General features: G+C 34.3%; 2 protein-coding genes across 2 annotated transcripts; both read right to left on the reverse strand.

Annotated features, from left to right (window-relative positions):
• Positions 1 to 1914: 1914 nt before the first annotated feature.
• On the reverse strand, positions 1915 to 4758 carry LOC109011147 (40S ribosomal protein S6-like). Its single transcript, XM_018992226.2, has 6 exons — positions 4620 to 4758; positions 4413 to 4477; positions 3096 to 3153; positions 2896 to 3004; positions 2497 to 2769; positions 1915 to 2365 (listed from the first exon to the last, which is right to left on the reverse strand). The coding sequence occupies exons 1-6, from the start codon at positions 4623 to 4625 to the stop codon at positions 2127 to 2129; spliced, it is 750 nt and encodes a 249-aa protein (XP_018847771.1). The 5' UTR covers positions 4626 to 4758; the 3' UTR covers positions 1915 to 2126.
• Positions 4759 to 11262: 6504 nt separating this feature from the next.
• LOC109011144 (serine/threonine-protein kinase SAPK2-like) lies at positions 11263 to 15059 on the reverse strand. The gene is made up of 9 exons (XM_018992224.2): positions 14481 to 15059; positions 14284 to 14358; positions 13013 to 13114; positions 12822 to 12875; positions 12608 to 12700; positions 12423 to 12515; positions 12185 to 12289; positions 11975 to 12073; positions 11263 to 11896 (listed from the first exon to the last, which is right to left on the reverse strand). Exons 1-9 carry the CDS (start codon positions 14598 to 14600, stop codon positions 11612 to 11614), a joined length of 1026 nt encoding a protein of 341 aa, XP_018847769.1. The 5' UTR covers positions 14601 to 15059; the 3' UTR covers positions 11263 to 11611.
• Between the last annotated feature and the right edge of the window lie 12336 nt (positions 15060 to 27395).

A 27395-nucleotide genomic window follows, 5' to 3' on the forward strand; every position in this document is an offset into this window, starting at 1 on the left:
GAACCATTCAAAGCATCTTTGGACGTTTCGCACAAGTCCACTGCCCACTCGTAAGGAAGTTGAAAGCTGACTTTAATGTTGAGAAAGAGAGAGAGCACATTAACTGTGGTCCATTCCTTAGTACTATTGAATATTTGACTGATTGGCGAAGATAAGCGAAGACTCATAGCTTATGATGTGAAATTAGAGGGTTTGTTGTGGAGCATTTGAAATTAGTGGTTCTCTCTTTTTTGACTATTCTGCCGTCCTCATCAGTGGTTGATTACCTATGAACTAACGTGCTTAACGAACAACATACAGAGTATGAGCAATCAAAGATATAATGGGTTTTCGGAAATCCACCATTTTGATTTGTTGAATTTGAACAACCAAGTACCATTGATGATGTATGGGCACCAAATGCCATGCATGCATCTTCAAAGCTTAATTTAGAGGTGCCTACCCAACTATAATAGAATTATTACATGCTACTTTCATCAGATTGACTCATCAACATTGCTAAAAAGAAGGCACTAGTTGTGCAATCCTCCTCTCATTTCTCCGTCGGATAAATATCATAATCAAAGAATAATATTTCCCTGATGGAAATCCAAGCCGAATTCCAACTACACTTCTGTAAAATGAATACAAAGATGACTCGACTTCACAAGAAACTTCCCACTTTTTCAACAATGGTGGCAACATCGTTTCGCACTAAAATTTTAGTTGCTGTATCCTACGTACAAAAGATACCGGCTAGTTTTGATTGTTAAAATAAGGATTAATCATAAAAGCCACCAGTTCGATCATTCTTCTCAATCTTCTTTCCTTCGACACAATCTTGTAAATAAAGTTTTTCATGTTAGAATTAACTGGATGTCTAGAGATGACTTTAAAATAGATTAACGGAAGCAAATAACAAAATCGACACTCACACAAAATATTAAGATTTAAGTGATTCAGTTTAAACAAGCCTACGTCCGTTAGCATGATTGGTCTCAATGAATTCACAATCAAACAAAGATGGAGTACAAGAGATCAATCATGAAAGTCCTCAATCCCAAAATCTCATTACAGCCAATTAGCTCTCAAGAATCTCACAAAAAGACTTTTCTCTCTTTTCTATGTATTGACCGCAACTCTGCATGCCTCACTTTACAAAAATATATTTATATATCAAACGGCGTGAGAACTAGATTTTCTAAATATTCGCTTGAGCGAAGTATCAAGCAAACAATTTAGTTGAAATTTGCTCAAACTGACTATTAAGCGGGTGTCAAGCGAACAATACATTTTTTCAACAGGAATCAAGCCACCATTCCAACGTACATTTCACACGTTACATGTTTTGTCAAGTTTGTTCCCAAACAGATGCCAGGCATTGACTAATCAACATGAAACATAAGTTTGGGAAGTTAGATGAAAATTTTTAATTTTAGATAAAAGTTTAAAATATTATTTTTTAATATTATTATTATTTTCAGATTTGAAAAAGTTGAACTGAGATTCAAAAAAATTGAATTATTTATTATATTTTATATAAAAATTTAAAAAATTTATAATGATAAAATGAGATGAAAATTTTATGTCTCATCCCACTTGACAAACCTCCCAGAGAGATTTTATGCAAGATGATTGGTCGTAATTTGACCTAGCTGATATCGGAATGAGTCATAAACTAACCTAGTTACCATGGCTCAATTCAGAATAGATCGTATTAAAGAGATTTTACATTAGATTATTGATCGTAATTTTACCTAACTGGTCTCAGACCGACCACCTAGTCATCGTGACTCGTAAATTTACCCCGTTATCATGGATCCAGCACAGATCTTATAAAGGACGCATATATAAGGAACAACTTTTCAGCCCAAGTGGCATGTAGTTCCTAACTGAAAGCATTGTGCACAAATACTTGAACGTCAAGGCTTCTAGTGAACAAGGCATAAGCTAGAAACAATCCTCATTAAAATGCTCAGATCCTCAACATTATAAAAGCAAACAAAATCTAGTGTAATGCATATTAGGAGCAACAGAACATCCGAATGACGTCTTGCAATACAAGAACAGTCCAAAACAACCTCAGCCCATCTATGATCCAGGTAAGATCAACTCAACAAAAATATCAAATATTGCACCTTAGTGATCTAAGCAGCAATAGATGGCTTAGAAGCTCCAGAGAGCCTAGATCTCCTCTTTGCTAAGCTCTCACTCCGTCGTTCACGCTGCTCCTTCAAGCGAGTGGCAAGAAGTTTCTGATACTCGGCTGCCTCTGACTTAGCCTTTGCAATTCTCTTCTTCTTCTCTGCGATCCTTCCTCGCTTCCTTTGTAAGGTCAGAGGAGTCACCAGTCTCTGAATCTTGGGAGCTTTGCTGCACTTCTTGCCTGTGGGAAAGAAATTTGACATTATTTAACAGCTGAAACCAACTAACAAAATAAAGAGGACTATACATGGAATCTGTGACTTGTTCTCTGTTGACTATAGGAGCAATTGAAAGGCTAATCAGTTGGCGAACCTGACTTGGTTGTGAATGTTCTACGGTATGTGTTGACATACTTCCGAACATCATCATCCTTGGAAAGGTTGAACAGCTTCCGGATCTTTGATGCCCTCTTTGGACCTCTCATTCTAGGCTTTTCAACATCAGTCAGTCCAGGAAGGTCATCCTCACCTTTCTTCACAATAACCAAATTCAGAACTGACAGGTCTGGACTAACAATGCACCCACGAACAGACTTCCTCCTCCGCTCTCCATTTCTCCTGCCATAACCACGGAAGCAAGTGGTCCCTGTTCAAAAAAACTCTGAACCAATTAGCCTCACCATGAGAAAAAAGACACGAGAAATTGCACAACTAGGCTAAATAAATCCACTCAAAACCACATGCACACACAACTGAAACACAACAAACAAACCTCGATGGAGCAAAAGACGAACCCGGCCAGGAGTCAGCACTCCTTGCTTCATTGGAAAGCCTTGCTTGTCACAGCCTCCCATTATTTTAAATACATAGCCCCTGAACTCCTGCCATAAAACATAGAAAATATCTCCATACCAAATGACTTGGAATAAAACATAGCAAATAAAATTGAAAAGATCACTAGTAAAAATGTACATCACCAAGCGCATCTCCGCTGACTTCTTGTGAGATCCTCTTGTCCCAGAATGCTCGGCTGCAATGGTAGTTCATCAACAAGGAATTTTGGTTACTACTTGATCAGATAAGAAATTTTATGTAGAGAAGAAAACATAAAACTTGAAAAGTAAAGTGTTGTAATGTAAAGCCGAAAACTCAAACAGACATACATCTGTGGCAACAAAGCACAGTATATGTTCAACATGAACACGAGACAGAAATAAAAGACATGTCAAATTATTTGTGGGTATGCACAACATATAATTTGTTGAGTCAATTTGTGTGCATATACAGATAGGCTCAGGCAAAAGACTGCTACACGAAATTTCACATGTTCACCAAATTGGTCTGGACAGACAAGGACTCTCCATGTTCAACCCAACTGCTAAGAACTAGCAGCTAAACAGCTACTGTTATCCAAGGGGCAGAAGTGAAAGAAATGCACTCAATTGCTAAAGCACTAGGTGTCTTACGAACGTTGCACATACATAATACAGTTTTGAGTTACCCATAGACAATGTAGGAAGAAATTTCTTTCCATAGAACCGTGAAATATGATATGAACACCAACTCATGAGGCACATACTTATCTTTGCCTAGACAATGTGTGACAACCCAATCCAAAGGTCGGAGGCCTAGATCAAGTACAGAGCATTTAAGTTATGATTTTTGTAGTACAAAGTTTGAGAAATTTAAGTGTTTCCGCATACTCTCTTTTATATCCAGTATTTTAATAAAGAATGACTTTATTATTTATTATATGGAATCTTTTATACCCGGTGCTTCATTAAAGAAAGAAAAAAAAAATTAAAGGCAAGGTAAGTACTGTTACCCTAGATTTTTTTAAAATGATGTTGTTCTTAACCCTAGGGGGATGGGGTGTTACACAATGTGAACAAATAATAAATTGTATTTGAACATTATATTTTTGCCTAGACTATCACTGATAACACCTACTTTAAGATATACAGAACTTAACTTTCATAAAAAAATGTACAGATTACAGAACGCAAATTCAAATCATATACAGGATTGGAGACCTAAATTCCTATATTGTTCTCGTAATTTTCATACCTGGGATCAGCAACCAAAGAAACCCTTAATACCCAAAAAAAAAAAATATATATATATATATATAGAGAGAGAGAGAGAGAGAGAGAGAGAATCCAAATTTACTAATACAATCCGATTAAGCACTGGTCGTATACAAATAAAATTCTCAATTCCACCGCATCAGTTACAATACTTAAAAACGCACCAAAAAAACGAAAGCGAGAGGGAGAGAAGTTTTCGTACAGTTTGGTGTCGTCGTCGATTTCTAGCTTCTTCTGGCACCCAGTGGTGGGATTTGCGATGTTGAACTGAAACAACAGGGAAACAAAGAAAAAAAGTGAGTATCGAAGAAGTGAGGACTATGGTTTCAGAGTAAGACACAACAGATTTTTTTTTTTTTTTTTTTTTTGAAGAGTTAGACACAACAGATTGGATTTCAAAGAATGTCACCTTCATCTTCGATGAACTCGCTTCCTCGGGCCGCCGATTAAACAATGCCGCCTCTGGCTCTTCCTCCGCTGGGGCTCCCCGTAAGCTATTTAGGGTTTTTAAACTTCTAAAGTTCTAATGAGGAGCATTATATATTTACATAATGATTCTTGGATACTATTCCATAGAGTGATAATCTGTACGAGTGAATTAGTTACCGTACACGTGGGTTACTACATAGTTATAGATTATGTAAATATTATAGAAAATGCTAATTGTTCCGCTCCCAGCTCTACCGCTTGTATTAATATGTGTTTTTTATGTGTTTTTGTTTGGTTTTTTTTATATAGATTTTGTTAATAATTTTAAATATTTAAAAAAAAATAAAAAAATTCATAATATTATTAAAAAATATTTTCTTAACTAAAAAAATTTTACTTCATAATTAAAAAAGTGTTTTTTAATGATTTTTTTTAACTTTTTGATTAAAGAAATATTTTTTAATAATATTTTTAATTTATTTTATTTTTTAAAAATATGTAAAAGTGTTAAAAAATCTATATAATAAATAACTTAAAAAAAACACTTGAAAGAACAAAGCTAGACCCCAGCGGGGCTGTAGTATTGTCCAAATATTATACACTACTTTAAAAAAAGTGTAGAATTTATTATTATCAAATTAATTTTTTTATATAAATCACTTATTTATTATTATTTTTAAAATGAATATGTGGCATTTGTAGATTCTATAATAAATATAATTTCTCATCATACTATCAGTATATCAGTATGACATTCATCGTTTCGTTTTGGGCCTCTGGGCTGCTTATTTAATGGTCCCCGTTGGGGCTTCAATTCAAGCTGGCATGGTGGAGAGAAAGTGTCACTGTTTTAATTCGGCACAACTTGATGGGATGAACTGTTTCGGATCGGACATTTGCTCCATTTAGGCCGGATTTCGGTATTCTAGTCGGAATATGAATTTTGTCTAAAATTTATATACATCGATATCCTAAAATCAAACTAGATCTTTCTCTGTATGTTTTTTTGTGAAGAGGCATAGTACTTTTGGAAAGCTTTGAAAAGTGAGAACCGTCAAAAGAAAGCAAGTGAAAAAGAATTAGCTTGAGACAAATTCCACAACCAAAATGATTAATTATTTTTCTTGAATATGAATAAATTTATAATTGGTAGTTTTTCTCTAATAGGAACAATTATTGTCTATAATTTAGTTTTTTATTTATTAAAAATTTGTAGATTTTGGAATAGAAGACTAAAACAACTAGGTCGTCCCTTTGGCTAGGTTTTGAAAAATGTTTTAGCTTGTGTTTGTTGATATTAATTAAAATAAATTTTTCTTAGATGTTAATTTTATATAAATGTCGGCCTGAATAGTTGTTGACATTTGCTTGAGTAAACGATAAGTTACCCAACTTGGTCTTTTTGACGGAGAGCAAGTAAAAGCAAAGAATGTGCAATTTTTGAAGAAAAGGTTGGAGATGGAGAGCCATTTTGTGGTGGATCTTGTAGGAAGAAGTGGAAGGCGTATTTTGTTATGGAGGCAAGATGAAAGGGTAGAAATTGTGAACTATTCACAAAGGCACATTAATGCCATGGTGTTGGATGTGGAAAATAAATTGAGCTAGCTTTTTACTGGCTTTTATGGACATCCAGAATCGTGTAAAAGGCAAGAGGGATGGAACCTGAAATCTTTGAAGCTGTGGGGTGTTAGGGATGGTGTGTTATCTAGGACTTTAATGAGACTGTCATGCAAAAAGAAAAACAAGGTAGAAGGCCAAGAGGGGAGTCTTATGGATAAATTTAGATTCTCATTAGAATGGTGTGATCTACATGACTTGTGATGAATGGAGAAAAATTCACGTGGAGTAATAATCATGGTGATGGTTTTTACTGAGGAGAGACTAGATAGGGGTTGTCTTAGATGGATAAATTTAGATTTCCATTAGAATGGTGTGATCTACATGACTTGAGATGAATGGAGAAAAATTCACATGGAGTAATAATCATCGTGATGATACTTTTACTAAGGAGAGACTGGATAAAGATTGCTAACACGTTGGAAAGAAGTTTATAATGAAGTTTGGGTTGAAACATTGGCTGTAAGGAGCTCAGACCATAATGGAAGAAGGAGATAGTTAACAAATTACAAGTATGAAATGCGATGGGCTCTTGAGGAGGATTGTGGGTAGTTGATCGAAGAAGAATAAAAGAAGGTCAATGTGTCTATTAATTCCATGACTCGGGTGCAAAAAGGTCTTTACTTATGTAGAGATGCATTGGTCAAGTGGAGTAGGAGCATGTTCAGGGAAAGGGATAAAGTTATCAATGAACAATCTGATTATTTGAAGCTGCTACAAGAAGGGCAGGGATCTAAGACAATGGAGGAGATAAGGAGAGTTCAGGGTGACCAGTGCAAAAAGTTAGAATAAGAGGAGCTAAGATGAAGATAGCGGGCAAAAAGACATTGGTATAAAATTGGTGACAAAAATACAAAGTATTTCCATTTATGTGCTAACCAAAGAATAAGGTTTTCATGTATGTGCTAACTAAAGAAGAAGGAATAACTGTATTAAGCAGATAATGGATCCTCATAATAGAATATTGAGAAATGATGTAAAGATAGTACGGGCTTTTAAGGTCTATTTTGAGAATCTGTTTGACTCTAAGTGTCCCACAACAATTTCAAGGCGTCTACAGCCTGTAAAGGCCAAACTCTCTTGGAAAATGAATAAAAGGCTCAGATAGATTTCACTAAAGCAAACATGGAGGCAACTATTAATCAGATGTCACCATTTAAATCCCCTGGATCAGATGAGTTTGGTGTAGGGTTCTATCAACAACACTAGAGTCTGGTAGGGGAGGAAGTATGCAAAGCAATGCTAGATTTCCTAAATAGTGAGGTTAGTTCCCCTTCTTTGAACCTCACCTCAGTTATTACTTTTAATCCCCAAAGTAAAGACCCCCTCAGTTATTACTGAGTACAAGCCAATCAGCTTATGTAATGTCTTATACAATATTATTTTTAAGGTGGTGGCTAAAAGACTCCAGGGGGTTCTTTCTAAAATCATATCAAGTTGTCAAAGTGCTTTTATTCTCGAGAGATTGATAACAGATAACATTATGATAAGGTACGAAGTGCTTTACACCATGAAATCTAAAATGAGAAGAGACAGTGGTAACATGGCTTTAAAACTTGATATGTTCAAAGCTGACAAGATCGAGTGGAATTTTTTAGAGGCTATGATGGGGAAGCTTGGCTTTGAGGATAAATGGGTTGAATTGGTGATGAAATGTGTAAGATCAGCCTCTTATTCTATACTAGTGAATGGGAAACCAGGGGAATCCTTCACTCCAAGCAGAGGTTTAAGACAGGGAGACTCACTTTCTCTCTATTGTCTTATTATTTGTGCTAAGGGACTGAGTTGCTTCTTACAGCAAGTTGAGAGAAGGAAGGAAATTTCTAGTGTGGCAGTGGCAAAAGGAGGGCCAAAATTTAGCCATTTATTATTTGCAGATGATTGTATAATTCTTTTGCAAGGCTAAGGCTACTTGAATGGTCTAAGTTACAAGCTATCTTGAGTACATATGAGAGGGCTTCTCGACATGTTTTGAATAAACAAAAGACCTATGTGTTCTTCAGCACAAACACTAACTCAATCATAAGATCAGATCATGGTACAAGGAGGGCAAGAATTACAGCATGTGGAAGCTTTGAGAGATATCTAGGATTGCCTACACTGGCTGGGAAGTCAAAGTATAATAACTTTCGAAGTATTAAAGATAGAATCTAGTTGGAAATCAACAATTGGAAAAATAACTTCCTATCAAAGGTTAGTAATGAAGTTATGATAAAGACAGTCTTACAAGTCATCCCTACCTATCCCATGAGTGTATTTCTATTGTCCAGATGTGTAATGAAATCTCAGTTATGTCAGCTAAATTTCGGTGGAACAATCAATAGAAGGGGACTGGTATAGATTGGAGGAAGTGGAGTAGGTTAGGGGGACTCAAAAGTTAGTGGCGAACTGGGTTTTCGAGATATAGAGAATTTCATTAAGGTCGTTTTGGCTAAACAAAGCTGGAGACTACTACATGACCCTCACTCTCTGGTGGCAAGAGTTTTCAAAGGGAAGTACTATAAAAACTCACAAATTTTGGTGGCTAAGTTGGGTTCATCTCCTTCTTTCATTTGGAGGAGTATATGGTCTTCTTTGGAGCTGGTGAAAGAGGGCATGATATGGGGGGTGGAGAATGGGAAGAATGTCAAGATATGGGGGAGCAAATGGATGTCTAACCCTTCCTCAGATTATGTCCAATCCTTTGTTAAGGTCTTAGGATCATATTTAATAGTAAGTGAACTATTGGACGAGGAAACCAAGGAGTGGAAAAGGAAGTTTGTAGATGAGATCTTTAATAAGGAAGAAGCAATATAGATCATAAACATCCCAAGAAGTAGGCTGGGAGCTGAAGATAAACTAATTTGGGGGTTTACAAAAGATGACAAATTTATTGTGAGAAGTGTCTATCACTTGGCACAAGGAATTAGGAGACAAAAGGTGGGTGAAACTTCTAGAGAATGGGAGATGGAAGATATGTGGAAGAAGTTGTGAGGCTTAAACATTCTTGTTGTGGCAAAGCACTTCATCTGGAGGGCAAGAAATGATCTTCCTCCAACCAGGTATTATCTATGTAGAAGGAAAATTATTGATTGTGACACTTGCCCTATCTGTCTAAATTGAGCTAAAACAGTTACTCACGTTTTGTGGAGTTGCCCTATAGCTTCTAAGGTATGGGGGGGGGGAAGTCTACTTCAGCAATGATCAAGTTATGGGGAGAACTTCTTGACACTGTGGGAAGATCTGTGTAGGGTTTTAAAGAAGGATCAACTTGAAGCCACTGTGGTAATAATGAGAAGCATATGGTACAGAAGAAATCTGTTCATCTTTGAAGAAACATTCTCGACTCCTCAAAAGGTGCTGATTACAACTATGGACAACTTGGAAGAATTTTATCAAGTGCAAATGGGACAAGAGGAGAAGCAACATGGGAGAGTGATGGAGAAAACAACTCAAAGCTAGCAGAGACCCGAGAAAGATTGTTGCAAAGCAAACTTTGATGCGACAATTGATAGTAAAAATAAAACAATGGGAATTGGAGTGATTGTTAGAGATTGTAATGGTGAAATATTGGCTGCTTTGCATGAACAACATCAAGGACTACTTAAAGATAATACACCAAAATGTATGACTCTTTGGAAGGCCATGGAGATATGCACAGAAATGGGTTTCAAAAGAGTTTTGTTTGAAGGTGATGCTCAGAAGATTATAAAAGCTGAACAGAATACTAAAGATGACTGGTCCATAGTTGGACAGATTATAGAAGATATAAAAAAAAACTTTTTAATTACCATACTGATTGGGCAATTGTATTTGCATATAGAGAAATGAATATGATAGCATATAAATTAGCCAAGATGGCTTTAGGTAAGGAGGGATCTCACTATTAGGTTTAGGAGGGGCCCATAGCAATTAAGAGTTTGATTCTATCTGATAAACTCTGTAATGTTAGTCCAGTTGATACGTAAATGAAGTTTCTTTTGTTTTGATTAAAAAAATCCAACTATATATTCAACAAGAGAAGTGTCACAGTTACAAAATGATTTTTATAAAAATAAACTCACAAAATATCATTTTTTATATAATATATTAGATCTACTTACTACACCAATATAATGTATCACACCAAACAATATCAGTTTATAAATATACTTTTATTAAATTTATTTGTGGGTAAGCATTTCTCATCCAACAATATCAATCTCAAGAGAGAAGTTTTGGCAAGATGTAATCATGTAAATTAAGAACTCAAAACCCAATAATCTTTTTGGATCACTCTCAAAGTTGCCATCATCCAATAATTATTCAATACGTGTGAGATTCACAAACTACACATTCTTAGGGTTCACGTAAGATGCAAATGAGATGAGACATGAAAAGTATGTGCATCGATTATAAATGATACCATGGTTCATATTAATATCTGATCGTCTACTATTCTTTTGGGCTTGCTTTTGGATGTACCTCTAGTGAACAAACATCGTGCATGTACAAGGGACAACTACATGTGACGTATCAATAACATTTGGATCCCCAACGTTAAGAAACTGATTTCATGACGTTGATGGGAATTTAATTAGCTAGGCAAGACCAAATCCGAGTTCTTAAGAGAGCAGCTCGCATATTAAATTGGTGTGAATTATATCTTATGAGCTTATAACACTATTCAATCCGCTCATCATGAGTTTATCCAAGCTTGATAACATTAAAAAGAAGCGGCCGAGAATCTTAATTATATCAAAAGGACCAACGACGATGGAGAAGGAGAGGGAGTAGGAGCTAATTCGGAATGAATCGAATTATTACGATATTGATATTAAAAACTATATTTTAAACTTACAAAACTCATTTTTTTTTATATATTTTTAACTCGAGAGCTGGCCAATAAACAAGAAAATCGAAAATAATAATAAAAATAATGTCAAGTACAAGTTTACAACATGCATTTTTTTTTCTTTTTTTAAAAGAAAAAGTAGGATCCATCCTTTTTTAAAAAGAAAAAAAAAAGTAGGATCGTGCATAACTCATTTTCCTTTATCAAACTTATATTCCTTCATGTGTTATTACAAGAGAGAACCATTTGAACTAGAACTCTAATTGGCAACAAGTCAGACATGCTGCCAAACACAACTTAGATATATATAACAAAAAACAGAAGAACTGATGATTCTAATAGTTACAAATTTCAACAGGAATTACGAAAACGTGGATGACTTGATGCTCTTTACATCTAGAGAGTAAGACAGCCTTCAACATCATCCTCCAAACAGAGAATCTGATTCCCCTTGAACGTGAAAAAAAGTGCCTTATCTCAAGCGCTAGCTTTTCACTGAACTTGTCCTCCAAAGATGCCTGATTCAAACAAGCTAGCACTCATTATAATGCGCAGACAAAATCACCGCTTGTCTCCATATCGTCCGTGTCACCATCTGCTTCTAGTTCATCGAAATCCATGCTGCCTCCAACAGTATTCCCACCAACTTTGGGCCCCAAACCTGGGTTCCTAGCCTCTTGAATAATTGACAGTATTGCTTCAATACTCTGGGATGACTCACTTTCGCCATTATTATAATGCGAGCCGCTTTCATTTTCTTCCATGAACTCTACTGGCAAGTCCTTCAAGAACCAGGGATGCTTCTTAATTTCTGGGATGGTTATTCTCTGCACAAAAGGCAAATTAAATCATCAGTAAGAGGGAAGAATTATATATGAAGGACTAAAACATTGATCTGTGAATACCTTTTCAGGGTTAGCTACAAAGATTCGAGAAAGTAGATGTCTGCATTCCATGGATATACGAATATACTCTGGAATTGAGTAGTGGACGCTAAGAATCCTCTGCCATAAAGCATGCAGTTAGCATATTATTTGAAATCAAAACACAGCAAGCTGGATGCATCTGGGTTGGATGGTCATGAACTAAAATAATTGATACCAAATTAAACTAACCTGAAGGGTTTTTCTGAAATTACTTGGATCTTCGGGATCTTCAAAGGGATAAGATCCAACCAGCATCACATATAGGGTTACCCCACAAGACCAAACATCTGCAATCTATATATGTATTTTCAAGGACGAAAAAGTTATCACGAATCCATGAACATTAATCTAGTGACTAAAGTTGATAAAGCGAAAACGACGAAAACTCTAGAAATAAAGCTCATCAGAAAGCTGGAATAAAATTTACTTTCCCGTCGTATTCTTTCTTTGACAAGACCTCCGGTGCAATATAAGCCGGTGTTCCGACGGTAGATTTGGGTTGAGAATGTAATACAGATGACTGCGAAATGAGGTAGAATTTTTCAGTATCTTGGTTAATTTGATGAGATCCTAATTCACTCATGCACATTTAAAAATCAGTTAGTTCACTGCCTTGGAATAGCCAAAGTCACATATTTTGAGACGCGGAGCCGAACTTCCATCTAGAAGTGTGTTTTCCAGCTTCAAATCTCTATGACAAATTTCCTGGGAAAATTAGAAGAAAAGAAAATGCAAGAAACATATTATATTCGAATCAACAAGAGGTACTGCAACGTCCATATATATTTTTCAAAACATAAAAGGTACGGTAAAAGAATTATTGTACCATCAAATGGCAGTAACTCACTCCCGAAATAAGCTGTTGAAAGAAATATCTTGCCTGCAGATACAAACAAACGTAAAGAAACATCAAAGAATAACAAAACTTAATTGCAAATACCATTCATGGAGCTAGAAATCCAAATTATAAAGAAATATCGATCTTCTCCTATCCATCATGTTCATTCCATTAATTACCTCATCCTCGCTGAATCTACCAGCATTAGATATTCTCTCAAATAGTTCTCCTCCAGCAGCATATTCCATGATTATGGCTAAATGAGTTGGTGTTATCTGCACCTGCAACAAAAAAGGCTCCAACTTTGCTCTCCATATATATAATATCCATATAGATCAAACGTATGTACGTAGTAGCAAAAGAAAATAACAAAAATTCTCTGTATAATATTTTTATATATTCTTTTATATATTCTACTAATGTGATTAATTACGTCATTTTTTTTAATATAAAATAATTATTTTATATAATCACATGAAGTGCACAAAAAATTCACAAAAGTGAGTGTATATACTATAATCCAAAGAATATAGAGGTAGAAATAAGCATTAATCATTTGTGTGTCCCATATTATTATTTTTTTCTCGTATTGTTTTTTTCTTATGGTATGAATCATATGTACTGCGCGCGAAATTTATTGTAGTTTATTAGATACTAAAGTAGTTGGGCGTGCAGGTGGTGCCAAATGTATTAATTGCATGTGAGGCATCTATCGATTGGTTATAGTTATATATATATATATATGTTCCACGCACTGAACGCAAAGTGGGTGGGCCATTGGAAATGTACCGTGGCTTGAGATCAACTCAATTATTATCAAGTCAATATGTGTGTGTATGTCTATATATATATATATATATATATGCCAGTGATCTTTCGTTTGTCTTGCTTAATTGGCAACTCAATAATTACGTAAATTTGTGAGTGTCGTTTAGTAATCAAAACATGCATTAATGGGAATTGATCTAATACTTCTAATTAATAACCATTTATTTTAATTCTTAATAATATATTTTATTATATTGAAAAACAAAAAAAAAACAGAATTAAGGAGGGATTGAATAGACCAAACGGATGATTGAGAAAAGTGTAGTAAATTTTAAAAAAAAAAACAAAGAAAACAGAAAAAAAAAAAGATTAAATAGACCAAAGTCATGTACTTCCATATTGGTGCATGAGAATGGTTCTAAGTTGGGACAGTCTTAAAATTTGGCAGTTCTAGTAGTTAGGCACACATAATCTCCATGTCAAGAGTTTAAGGTTCTCTTCCAATAATTTAGGTTCAGCCATGTTAGAAGACAATAATATATTACGTCCTAAAAAAACTCTCTCTTCATTCAACTACGTACAAGGAATAATCAATGAGCAACCCAGATGAAGAAATTTTAAAGGAAAAATGGCAAATCATAAAGCTAGTACTGTAAAAACAGTAATTATAATATAATTATACCTCCTTAAATCTTATTATATGTGGATGCTTCAAGGATCTGTGATTCACTATCTCCCTCTGTACATGTTCATCAATCTGCCCAACCAAGAGAATTAGCAATATACGTGAACAAACCAGAAACCCATTTCAAAACTCAGAAAGCAGCTTGTAAACAACAAGTACTTTGGTTTTCCAAAACAAAGATGAAAAGCTAACACCTTTTGGCCTCTCTCAATATACTTGACAGCGTAGAGCTCACCACTCCATTTATCCCTGACCAGCTTTGCCACCCCGAAGTTCCCTGACCCAATCTCCTTCAGTATCTCATATCGCTCCATTTTTTCCTTTTTTCTTTTTAAAGAAATCTCTCTCCGTCTGTGTTATCTTTCACTCTCTTTCTATTTGTTTGCTTCGAGAATCTTCATGATTTCTAGGCTTCCATTGCTTAAAAAGCTGCAGAGATGATTGGGTTATAGGGCCTTGCCTGCAGACTCCTTGAGTCTTCAGGAGCGAGGGACAAGGAGGAGGACCAGGGAGCATACGTGGCTTAATGCTAGAGGCTAGATTTTCCAGCGGAACTCAATGATAACTGTGAGTCCTTATCTTCTGTCTCGCGTCTGCCAAAAGCTGTACAAAATCGCTCTCAAAGATGACGACGTGCCAGCAATGGCTGTATTGGTAATTAAGAACAAATTTCGTTGACAGAAGTTTGGTCACTTTGTATACTAAAGAGGGGAGCTAAAGCGAGTATTTAAGGTGTAATACTCTCACATCTGTGGAGTTTTTGGACATTAAATTTAAAAAAGAAGACCAAACAAAAGGGGTTATTGAGGGCTTACGACTTACGAGCAGAGGAGAAAAATGACGCAAGATAGCACAGAAAAGCGCCGTGGACGGTTGGGAGGAAAGGACAGAGGAAGAAGTGGGTGCAATTTATTGGTGGGCTCCACTTGGACTGGGATCTCCCAGTTTTCAAGGTCGCTCATCCTTCTCGCAAAGGGTGCAATGCACATTAATAAACGATTAGAAAGAATAAAAAAAAAAAAACCCTGGTCTTTCGTTTGGATAAAAAAATATTTTAAATATATTTTATTTTATTTTATTATTATAATTTTTTTTAATTTTTATATAAAATATAATAAATAATTTAATTTTTAAAATTTTAAAATAATAATAATATAATATCTCGATTTCAAAAATATGAAAAGTTAACTCTTAATACTTATATGGTTTAGATTTAGAGATGAGTTGAGATGGGTTGAAATGATTTGTGAATAGTAGAATAAAAATTGAATTATTTATTATATTTTATAAGAAAATTTGAGAAAATTGTTTTGAGATTTGAAAAAATTGAATTGTTTATTATATTTTGTGTGGAAATTAAAGAAAATTATAAGGATGAGATGAGATGAGTTGAAATGGGTTGAGATGAGTTACGAATACAAACGAGGCCTTAATATCAATTCCGATATCACAATAATAAAATCCAGAAAACTCAATAAAATATTAATTCATTTGCTCAACCTAAATATTCATATCCCTTCGTAGGAATAACAAAAAAAAAAAAAATCTCAATAAAATAAATTAGAAACTCACCAAAAACTCAAAAATATTCTTAACTTATCACGTCAAAATAATCGAAAATAATCTATTTACAAATTATGACTCTCAAATAAGTATTTGTACTATTGGGCACTTATTCATCTACGATCGATACACTTTACTAAAATATCATACTCTTTGTTCTCCAACTGAGCCATCAAAATTATCTGAAAAATGTTTGGAGATAAATGATGAGTTATCAACAACTCAATAAGCAAAGAACATATACTAGTGTGTAAAACATGAGCATTTACAGAATTCAAAATGCAGAACAAAATACTTTCTTTCAGATTGTAGAACCAAAACATTTTCTTTCAGAATGCAGAACAAAATATTTTCTTTCAGAATGTAGAATCAGAATATTATCAAAGGTATTAGAGCGAAAATTCAAAAATATTAATAATCAAAATCCCTTTGGCATAGCATAAACTAAAACATCACATCTTATCTTATCATATCAGAACCAAGACCATGTTTAACCCACGTGAAAGGGCTGTGCATTTTGCGAAAAGGCAAACAGAACATAAATCACCAAAAATATCAAAACGATTGCACTCAAAACAGAAAAATATTATTATATCGCGTAGTGGACCAGAGGTCACTATTATATCCCGTGACAGGGTCAGAGATCACTATTATATCCCGTGACAGGACTAGATGTCACTATTATATCTCTTGATAGGGCCAGAGATTTGAGCAAAATAAAATCAAAATCACCATATCAAAACCAGAATGAGAACAAAATCAAAAAGTCATGCCAAAGGTTTTTCAGACGCCACATCATATTAAAACAGAGTACTGAAATTCAGATCATTTCTCATTTTCCAAAACAATTTCATAACATATTCACGATACATGCAAAAATTATCAATTTTTCATATTCACTCATTTTTCTCAGTTCAATAACAAAATGTCAAAAATCAGCTCATGTCTATATAAGTCATGCTAGAAAATAATTTATTCTTATACAAAATTTCATGAGTAATGCAGAATAAATAATTAAGGTCGTTTCAAATTTCTTTTCATAACAAAACATCCATATTTTTCAAAAATCAACCTCAGCTCATTTTATTTTTATGCAAAGTTTAGCATAAAAACCCTGCTTTCCTGGACTTCTTAACTTTCTAAATTTCTTCATAACAGTGTCGAAATAAAATGGATTGACCCGTTAAGACATGATTGCTTAACGGGTTGATTACGGGTCAACCCATTTTGACCCGTTATATTTTGACCCATTATAACCTGTTATGACTCGTTAAGAAAGTTAAAATTACAATTATACCCTTATACTTAAAAATAAAATTGTTGGGATTTTAATTTCGATATTTTTATTATTGGATTGTAATTTTGAACTTGTAGTTAGTTTTATATTTTTTTTTATAGATATTATGATTTTAACATTTTTATAAAATTATGCTAAATTTAACTAGGTCAAACAGGTTAGTTTCGGGTCTGTTAAACCCATTTACATAAATGGGTCAAGACGTATTGACATAACACAATCCGTTATGTTAATGGGTCATATTAGGGTTTGAGATTTTGAGACGATAAGTTTAACGGGTCGAATTATGGTTGACCTATATAGTATATTATACATGTCTTAAACATGACACGAACACGATCCGTTAACACGATTTGACACCCTACCTCTAATCTTATATTAGTTAAGCTACAAGCGCTTCTTAGGTAGCTTTGACTGATGCAAGGATGATGGCAGTTTTTCTAATTCACGTGACATTAATAATATAAAAGGAAGCATAATAACATGTTTAGAATTGCGGTGGATAATACAGCTTTTAAATTAGTGCTTATTGTTATAAAGCTTAAAATAATAAGCTCTATTAATAAAAATATATTTATGGTTTGGTAACCATATATCTAAAACACTTTCAACATGTTATTTTTATTTTGGAAATAAACTAAAAAAAAAATTGTAGAGATAGGAATTGTGTAAGTAGGCCTGTACAAAAAAATTTGTTGGCCCAATCTGTTCGAAGTACCCAACCCACCCACCTGATAAGTCGGGTAGAAATAATATGCTGGTTGATCCATTGCTATTCACAGGCGAAACCGTTGCCCTCAATCTTTTGATTCTTTTCTCTAGAGAAACCCTAAGCGGCTAAGCCTCTGCCTATCTCTGTCTCTCTCTCTCTCTCACACACAGATGGTAGCATGGGTCTTTCTCTCTCTCACACACAAATGGTAGCATGGGTCTTTCTCTCTCTCTCTCTCTACTCTTACTCTCTCTCTCTTCAACCGTAGCTCCAAAATCAATTCGTTTTGCTGAGATATGTTTTGTTTCTCATGCTCCAAATTTCTCTACCCTTTCAATATCTCATTGTTGTTGGTATCAATGGATATGTTGGAAGCTTGTTGGTAATTAGGCTATAATACCCTGAGGACTCCCTTGTCGTTGGTCATACCCTGTTTTCGTAACAAGGAGCTTCCGTTGTGTTCGTTGAAATTTAAGTTTGTAATGTTCTTTGTCATTGGTTCTGCATGGTTACGCTTGTCAGTGTTGGTAATAGGTTACTGCTTGTGTCTGGGATTGGCAAGGAAGAATATTTTTCCAGTTCATTATCAATTGCAAAAATAGGTTTTATATATATATATAACCCCCACCACCCTTCCCTCAAACTCTCAACTTTCTCATAATTAATGATTTTTTTTTTTTTTGCAGGGTTCTCTTGAAGCTTGTTTGCGGGAAGGTTCTGTTAAATGTGAGTTCTTCATTGTGCTCTTTTTTCTCTATCTGAGCGAAAGTTTTTTATGTCTGGGTCTCGAGAAATTTAATTAAAATAATTATTTGCAGTGACCCCACCATCAATGAGATTGAAACTTCAAGTCTTTCCCTTGGTATTCTATCTGAAAGTAGTATGTTTGAGCTGTCTAAGCTTCAACGACACCCTCCCAATAATTTCTAACCCTAAGTAAAAATTGAATTGAGTAACAGTAGGACTTAGAATTTGTAGAACTTTGTATTTTGTATTGTGTGCCCTTTTGTGCTTTTGCAGCAGCTCCCCAATCACTATCCAAACTAAAGTATAAAATACACAGTCTGAATCAGGACCAGTTGGATATAGCTCAGGCTGTTCACATGCTAATTGAGCTCCATTTTACATTTTAATTGAATGACATGAATACAACAGGCTGTTCACAAATATTGAAGTTGTGCTAGATGTGTAGATATAGCTCAAATCCCAATTTTTATATCCTGTACAACAAGTTAGATATAGCTCAGGCTATCACTCATTTATGTTTTATCATGACATGCCAAATTTTATTTCTTGTCATTATAATTGTCTTTAATGTTTCTTAAAGTTTCTTTTGACAAAAAAGAAGTATGAAGGGCGGTTTCTGTTATGTGTAAACTGTTATGTATTTCTTTTGATGGGTTCTAGGCAATGTAGGCATATAATCATAGACAATGCATGAAAAATAAAACGCTCAGATGTACATGAAGTTACTCTTCCTAATCTGCTCCCCAACACTTCCTCATTTTGGACATTAGTTTGACTAAAATATTGGCTGAAACATTTTTCTGTCATTAAACATTTTGTTTTGCTGGTATTTGTGTTGTTAGGTTCTAGGCATATAATCTTAGATAATGCATAAATAAAGATAATGCATGCTCATGCCGAATTATTATATTTATTTTTAAATCATTTAATAATATTTTTTTTTGCATAGTTTGATCCCAAATTAATCTTTATTTATGTTGATGAGGAGTGACTCAATTCTTATGGTCTGCACATTCAATATTTGTTGTTAAAGATTTCTGTTTGAGGACTTCTTGTTGACACTAAAAAGTCATGTGGGGTTACTTTGATGGGTCCTAATATTTCTAATAATAATGAATGAATTGCTTATATTATGGATGTTTATTGTTCAATCATTTGGGACCCATTGTGTTAAATTATGAAGTTTTGTGAGGCTGAGTATGTTACTTTTCACAAAAAGTTGGGACCCTAGGGTGTTTATTGTTCAGTCATTTGGGACCCTAGGGTGCTTGCCTAGAAAGTTGGTGGCTGACAGAAGAATTCTAAGTGCTTTAATTGTGCACATTTGATCCATATTTATAGACCACAAGCCCTGGTTGGCATGAGACATAACCGTTTAACTCGATCAAGTGGTTGTATCTCTTGACACTTCCAAAACCAACACCCTTATGGGAACCATCACCATGGGGTGCACTGTTTGAGGTGGTCACTCTTCACATCTACATCGCTCACTTAAACACACAACAACGGTGATGAATATAATTGAGTACATTTCCTTACTACCAATATAAATTTTTCTCAACTCAACTCTTATCTTCAACTCCTAGTGATCGGTATCAGAGCATGACCAACTTTTATGTGCATACGCTTTTATTATTACTTTATCTGACCGCACCATTTATCATATATTCTCCCACTTATGACAAATTGTGTGTGTCTTATATTCACTATATCATTACCAAACTGCATCAATTATCTGTGATTGTACAAATATTCCTGCCACAATTGATTACTTAATATAACCGTATAAAACATGTATCGAACTACACTAAACTTTTATTAAGTACTTCATCTAAAGGTCATTCATGAGGCTTTCCTTATTTACCTTATCAGTGGCTTTACAAATGAACAACCTTTTTATTTGGGCAATTCCTCATAACTCCATTAATCTAAGTGTTTCCAAAACTTCCTAAGTTATGTATGCTAAACATGTGGTTACTTTACTGAAGTATTTTCAACTTCATTCTAGACACATGTTGTCTAAATTTCTCCATAAACAATCCCTTAGTCATTAGATCCGCTACCCTCTCAGTTGATGAAATAAAATTAACATTGACCTCACATCTTTTTATTATATCTAAAATATAATGATAATACACACCAATGTATTTTTTCTTGGAACCATCTGCTCCACTTTTATATTAATGAGAAGGCAGACAGATTATCGCAACAACATTGGCTGGTTTAGTGGATGTATCCAAACTTAAGTTTTCAATAAAGTGTTTCATCCAAGCAACATTACTCATTGTAATGTTGTAAGCAATATACTCTACTTCCATTGTGGACTTAACAATATAACATTTTTTCTTACTTAACTAAGAAATTGTTGTACCACCAAATATAAATATATATCCACTTGAAGATTTTCCATCATCTACATTACTTCCTAAATTAACATCGCTATAGCCAATCAATTCCAAATCACTGACTCTAAAGCACAATTTCACATTTGGACTGGGAGAAAAAAATAGAGTTAGTGTTTGATTGACATAATTACTCTGAGGAGAAGAATGTGAAGTTCGCTATAATTGAGTTTACTAATTATGCGATTATTTGGTAGAATCAATTAGTGACTAATAGGAGGGGGAATCTTTAGAGACCTGTAGAAACATGGAGAGAGTTGAAAGCAATCATAAGGCGGAGATTTGTACCTAGCCACTACTATACAGACCTCTACAAAAAACTAACAACTCTTACACAAGGGTCTAGGAGTGTAGAGGATTACCATAAGGAGATGGAGGTGACTATGATAGGTCCATGTTGGTGCCCATAATTTTTGATACCTTGAAAATACCTTAATATACATTTTACTACTTGTCAATGCTCATCTTCTGAATTAGATTGATATTTACTTACTAAATCTACTGCATGACAAATTTCAGGTCTCATACTTGTCATTGCATACATGAGGCTTCCCACAATTTGAGGATAGAGAATTTTAAGCATTTCACTTCTTTCCGCTTCATTTTTTAGGCACATATTTTTACTCAAAGTATGGATTTTTGCAAACAGGTGTACTTAAATATTTACAATTTTTCAACCAAATCTTTTGAACACTTTGTCAAAATATTTTTCTTAATCTAAATATAAAAGTTTTGAATTCCTATCTCGTGAAATTCTTATGTCAAGAATATAGGCGCTCTCACCTATATCTTTCATTTCAAATTTAAATATAAAAAACTCTTTTGTTTTATCCATCATATAAAGACAATTACTGGCTAACAATATATCATCAACGTATAATGATAATATTGTTATTTTATTGTCATGTTTCCATATATATACATATTAATCTAGTTGACTCATTTCATATCCAATTTCCAAAATTGCTTGGTTAACTTTAAGTACCATTGTCACGAAGACTGCTTAAGTACATATAGTGATTTCTTTAATATGTAGACTTTTTATTCATGTCTTCCAATATGAAATCTTTATGGTTGAAACATAAAGATGTTATGTTTTAATTCACCACAAAGAAAAACTATTTTTACATTTAACTGATATAATTTCAAATTCATTTTTACAATTATAGACATGATTATCCTCACGGATGATAACTCTGCCATAGTCGAATATGTATCCACAAAGTCTAAATCTAGTTGTTGAGTGAATCTTTTGGGCGCTAATCTTGTTTGATATATTTCTAAACTTTCATCAGCATTAAATTTCTTTCTAAGAACCCACTTTCAACCAATAGTTTTTCTACCCTTAGGAAGTTTTGCTAACTCCCAAATATTATTTTAATTATCATTTATAATTCTTATTTCATGGCTTCAAGCCATTTATTTAAATCGACACCATTGATTGTTTTAGACAAATTTTCATGATCACTTTCTAAATTTTCAATAGTAATATTAATAGTATAATGATATTGAAACAATACTAATGGTCGTTTGGTTCTTTTACTCAATTCTTGAAGATTTATTTTGACCAAACTTTCTTTTACTTCCATTACTCTATGTCCAAGTAATGTCAGCATTTTTATTATCAGGTTTTGTAGAGATTTGTTGATTTTCAAGATCAGTCAATAAAACCGTCTGATCAATTGGAATAATTAGATCTGTATTCTTCAAGAAAATTTCATCCCTATTTTCTTATCAACCCCTATCAAAGTGATAAAATTGATAGTCACTTCTGTTTTTTGCATACCCAATAAACATGCATTCTCAAGTTTTTCATTTTAAGTTTTCCCTTAATGGCCTTAGGACAAGCATGTGTGTCTTACAAACCCACACTTTTGAGTTTACTTAAGTCTGGTTTATGACCCGTTCATATTTGATTTACAAACCCATATCTTGAATAGTTACCAGTGAAAGTAATAAAGTACTCTATTTTCCTATGGATTTTTATTTTAAAAAGTTCACAAATATAAAAAATGTATAATTTCAAGTAAACTTTTGGATTTTCAACTTTTGAAAAATGATTCACAAATCAGTTTGCCTTCGATAAATAGTTCACACATATCAAAATCATCTGAATTTATTTGTGGTATTAATACACTTTTTATATATTCTGGTCATTTTGTTTTTATTTATATAACTCAATCTTAAATATTATAAATATGTACAATTAGTTGACACATTTAAATCATTAGAGATAGGTCTTTTATTACTAATATTGATATTTAGTAGCTACATATTGTGGCTTTTCACACCTTCACTAATACATTATCCTTACTAATAATAACGATTCCAAACTTAAATTCAAATGCATTGCCCTTTTGATTTAGTACATGCATATGTTTTAAATTCCTATAAATACTACGTACATACAATACATAATTAAGTGAATAATAGAACAATTGATATAAAATTTGCATGTACATTTCTCCAAGATATCGCAATATGTATCGTTGTCCATATATAATCTACTCTGTGTTCACTTTTTTTTATATTCAAGTTTGACAAACAGATCTTTGTTCCTACAAATATGTCTTGTTTCTGCAAAGTCAACCCACCAAGAAGTTGTCATTGGTTCCACGATTTTTACTTCAGAAGCTGTCATCATAATTTCTTTACTCTCTTTTATTTTTTCTTTATTAGGATACTATGACTTGTAATGTTCATTCTTTTCATATTTAAAACAATTTCCACCAAATGGTTTACTTTGGCTCTCTGCCAACAGTTTATTTTTCTTGAACGGTATTTACTTCATTTTTTCTATAAAGAACGTGTATCTTGAGCCATCATTAGGTTGGATGTTCTATTATCTCTTCATCTTCATCATTTCTTCTTCAACTATCAAAAATATCAGGAGTGAAGTCATTGTTATTTCATTTTCACTATGTGTTAAGGAAGTAACAATGTGTTTTCAAGATACAGTAAGACCATTGAGTATGATTGTAACTTTCATTTTATCAGTACGAGAATGACTAACATCAACTAATTATTTTGTAATCAGTTCCATTTGAAGTATATGATCACCCATGCTTTCATTCTCTTTCATGCAAGTCCTATTATATTTATCCAATAATAATTGTATATAAATATTATATCTTAATCCATACTTGCCTTCAATTGCATCCATGATTTTCATAACTGTTTCATAATCTTTAAAGAGGGGAATGATTTCATCATTCCTACAATGTAAAATCAAAGCTATTGTCCAAGCATTGTGTTCTTCCCATTTGTCTATGGTATTTATGTCGCTTCCACTTCACTTTGGCCATTTTCCACACTTTCAAATGGTTTTGGCATTGTTAATGTATATAAAGCCTTTTCATGGGTAAGAAGAAAAATGAGATGCCTTTTCCAGGCCTGAAAATTTCTTCCATTTAATTTTTCTATCCCCAATGGATCAATACATTTTGTTGGTGCCATAAATAACAAATCTTAATATCAACAATAAATGTAGCAATATATATTATAAATATCATAAATCTAATAGTTCAAACTATGAAAATTAAACAATTACAAATTAACTAATAAATTAATAATAACAACCATTGAATTTAATCCAAGGTGGTTGCTTAGAAATCCTCCTATTGTACTTCCAATAATGAGAATTTTGAAAATGTTGCCTTGATCCAATATTTCTTCGGACTCCCCTTGGAATTTCTCATCTTTCAAAGAATTATTGACGATTATCATAAATAACAATTGCTCTATAGAAATTTGGTAGAGAACTAGGAGCGTAACGACTTTTGAACGGACCAAATCGAACTTGAAACAACTTAGAATTTCCAAAATATCAAAATTAGACTAAACTGAATCAGAAAGCTGAGTCAAACGGTTCAAACTGGGTTCAAAAGCAACATACTGGTTTTTGGCATGGTCAATGACGCAATCAACTACTCAATGTGTGGCTCGGTGCACTACTTCATGATGTGGGTCAACTCGTGGGTCAGGAGGCCTGATAAGCTTCTTCTTGGCCTTGTGCTTGGATCCAGTCCGTTATCAGCTTAAGGGCCTCAACGAGATGGACTAGAATAAGAATCTATTTACGTGATGCTTAGTGCCACTTGGTTTAAGAAGAAACGACGTTGTTTGGTGTTGTATTGTCTTGGTTCAAAATGACGTTGTGTTGCTTCTTCCATGCTGCCTCCAAAATTCTCAAAACGACTTCGCTTTGGGCCTTGCATGAAACAACGCCGTCTGCTGCTAAAGATGGAATCACACAAGTAGGCAAAATGACGTTGTCGTTTTAATAAATTTTCCTCCCAACGAGCTAAACGACATTTAGCATAAAAATTTTTGAACTTTGATGACCGTTGATCGAAACGGCACTGTTTTGACTAGCAGTGTCGTCTTCTTTCCCACGTACACTGAAACCCATTTCCTCAAAAATCAAACTCTCTCTTTCTTCCCATGTATTGGACAACAATGATGTAATGTCTGATGTGTCCCCAACACTTTCGAAACCTGATGATAGTGAAGCACTTTGGTAACTAGTGAGAAACGTTTTTTGAACTCCTTTGTTTTTCTTGGTTTCGGACATTGCTTCTTTCTCCCTTCGAGTGAAAATTGTCTAGTAATTTTCCTCTAAGAAGTAACTGGAACCAAATTTTGTAGATAACCAGTGTATTCACACCCTCCACCGTTATTTGAAAAAGTTTATGAGTTGGATCTGAAAGACTCCGTAAGTGATTGTAATACACAAGTGTGGTTGCCAAACCATGCACTTGTCTATTGATGGTCTTCTTTACGCAAGAATACAACCCCTTTGTCATTGACAAGGCATTTGATACCACTGTAAGTATTTTGAACGAAAATTTGTTGGTGATTTGCTAAAAAATTGTGACATTCTCGTTAGGGTATTTGTCCCACAAGTTGGAGTTTAACAAAGGAATTGCAAGTGTTTTGATTGTACACATTTGGTCCCTAGTTATAGATCATAACCACTAATTGGCAAGGGGCACAACCGTTTGACTCAATCAAATAGTTGTGTCTCTTGACACTTTCTCAACCAACACCCACATGGAAACATCACTATAGAGAGAATATAAATCCTAAGGTACACCGTTTAGTGTGATCACCCCTGACATTTATAGAAATGATATAAAGTGTCATTTGGTTTTTTAATGATTATGACCATATCTTTAATAGAAATCAAATCTTATAATCAAATAAAACCGAAAACAATCTAATAGGATATGATCATAATTTTTAAAAAATACTTTAATATGTAAATACTCAATGTGTGGTTATTTAATAGGATATGATCATAAAGAACTTTTAAGGTTATTTAAATACTTTTTAAAACCTTAATGCAATTCCAAATAGGCCCAAACTATGTCCAGCAATATTACAAGCTTGGGAGGTCTTTGCAAAGTAAGAAGACATGGTGGGATTTTGTTTACAGATATGCTACCAAATTTGCTATTAGACACTGCTAATTGCGTCAGTTCATGTGCCAATCGATTTTCAAATGGATGTATTCTAGCCGTTGAAGTTCTATAGGTGGAGATCGTGATATCTTGGACTATTGGATGGACACGTCAATCTTTTATAATCAGTGGATTATGAATGGTTGTAGTGGGTATTAAGAAATCATCTTCACTCCAACATACTCTTTTCGAGATATTTTCAAACCAATTATGTGTTGTTAGAAAGCATATTTACGTCTTTTTGTCCTTATAAAAATTTTGTGTTATTCTATTCTCAAGTCGGTACGTAAAGTAAGCAATCCATATAATTTAAATGGTAATGTGAGGGAGACATCCCCTTGTGTCGGGCCGAACCACGCGATCCTAGCTCACAAGGCACCGATGGGCCTCGGGATAGACCAGCAGTAGGAAATTGAAATGAAAGGATAGGACGGACTGGGCCCGAAGGGCGAGACCCGCCCAGGAGGCCCAAAAATGAGCGAAGATGTATCACACATGAAATGCGAAACACTCAGTCAAAAGGCCTGACACCTCTACTGGCCGACAAGCTGTGTATGCAAGGTCAGAGGTGGCCGCTGTCCCAAGTTACCGACAGGTGGATAGACATGGAAAGGGAGTGCGCCAGATCAGGACTACACTGCATTTAATGAAGGGTGGGGATGAACTTGCCATGACCTGGGTCCAAGTCCGTTGGAGTGGCCACGATCAAGCATGGCAGGCCTATCGTGTGGCAGCAAGCTGCGGGACTTCACGACTTAGGTACGGTGTGGCAGAGCCACGATCGGTTTGGCGAGGGACCACCACCACCAGGAATATATACCCCCCAACAGGGGTTGCGAGGTCTTTAGATATACACTTTTGAATTCTCAACAACTTGCACTGACTTAGGCATCAATGGTGCTTCTCACCAGCTCGAGCCCTCATTT

This window comes from Juglans regia, chromosome 1 (assembly GCF_001411555.2).
Source record: "Juglans regia cultivar Chandler chromosome 1, Walnut 2.0, whole genome shotgun sequence".
NCBI lineage: Eukaryota > Viridiplantae > Streptophyta > Magnoliopsida > Fagales > Juglandaceae > Juglans > Juglans regia.

Excerpts from the sequence above, each read along its gene's own strand:
- LOC109011147 (XM_018992226.2), bottom strand. Across the intron at positions 3,154-4,412 it reads ATCGACGACGACACCAAACT|CCGAGCATTCTGGGACAAGA; the intron begins GTACGAAAACTT and ends CTACCATTGCAG. Across the intron at positions 2,366-2,496 it reads AACATTCACAACCAAGTCAG|GCAAGAAGTGCAGCAAAGCT; the intron begins GTTCGCCAACTG and ends TCTTTCCCACAG.
- LOC109011144 (XM_018992224.2), bottom strand. The coding sequence starts at position 14,600 with ATGGAGCGATATGAGATACTGAAGGAGATTGGGTCAGGGAACTTCGGG. Across the intron at positions 14,359-14,480 it reads ATATTGAGAGAGGCCAAAAG|ATTGATGAACATGTACAGAG; the intron begins GTGTTAGCTTTT and ends TTGGTTGGGCAG. Across the intron at positions 12,074-12,184 it reads ATTTCAGAAAAACCCTTCAG|AGGATTCTTAGCGTCCACTA; the intron begins GTTAGTTTAATT and ends GCTTTATGGCAG.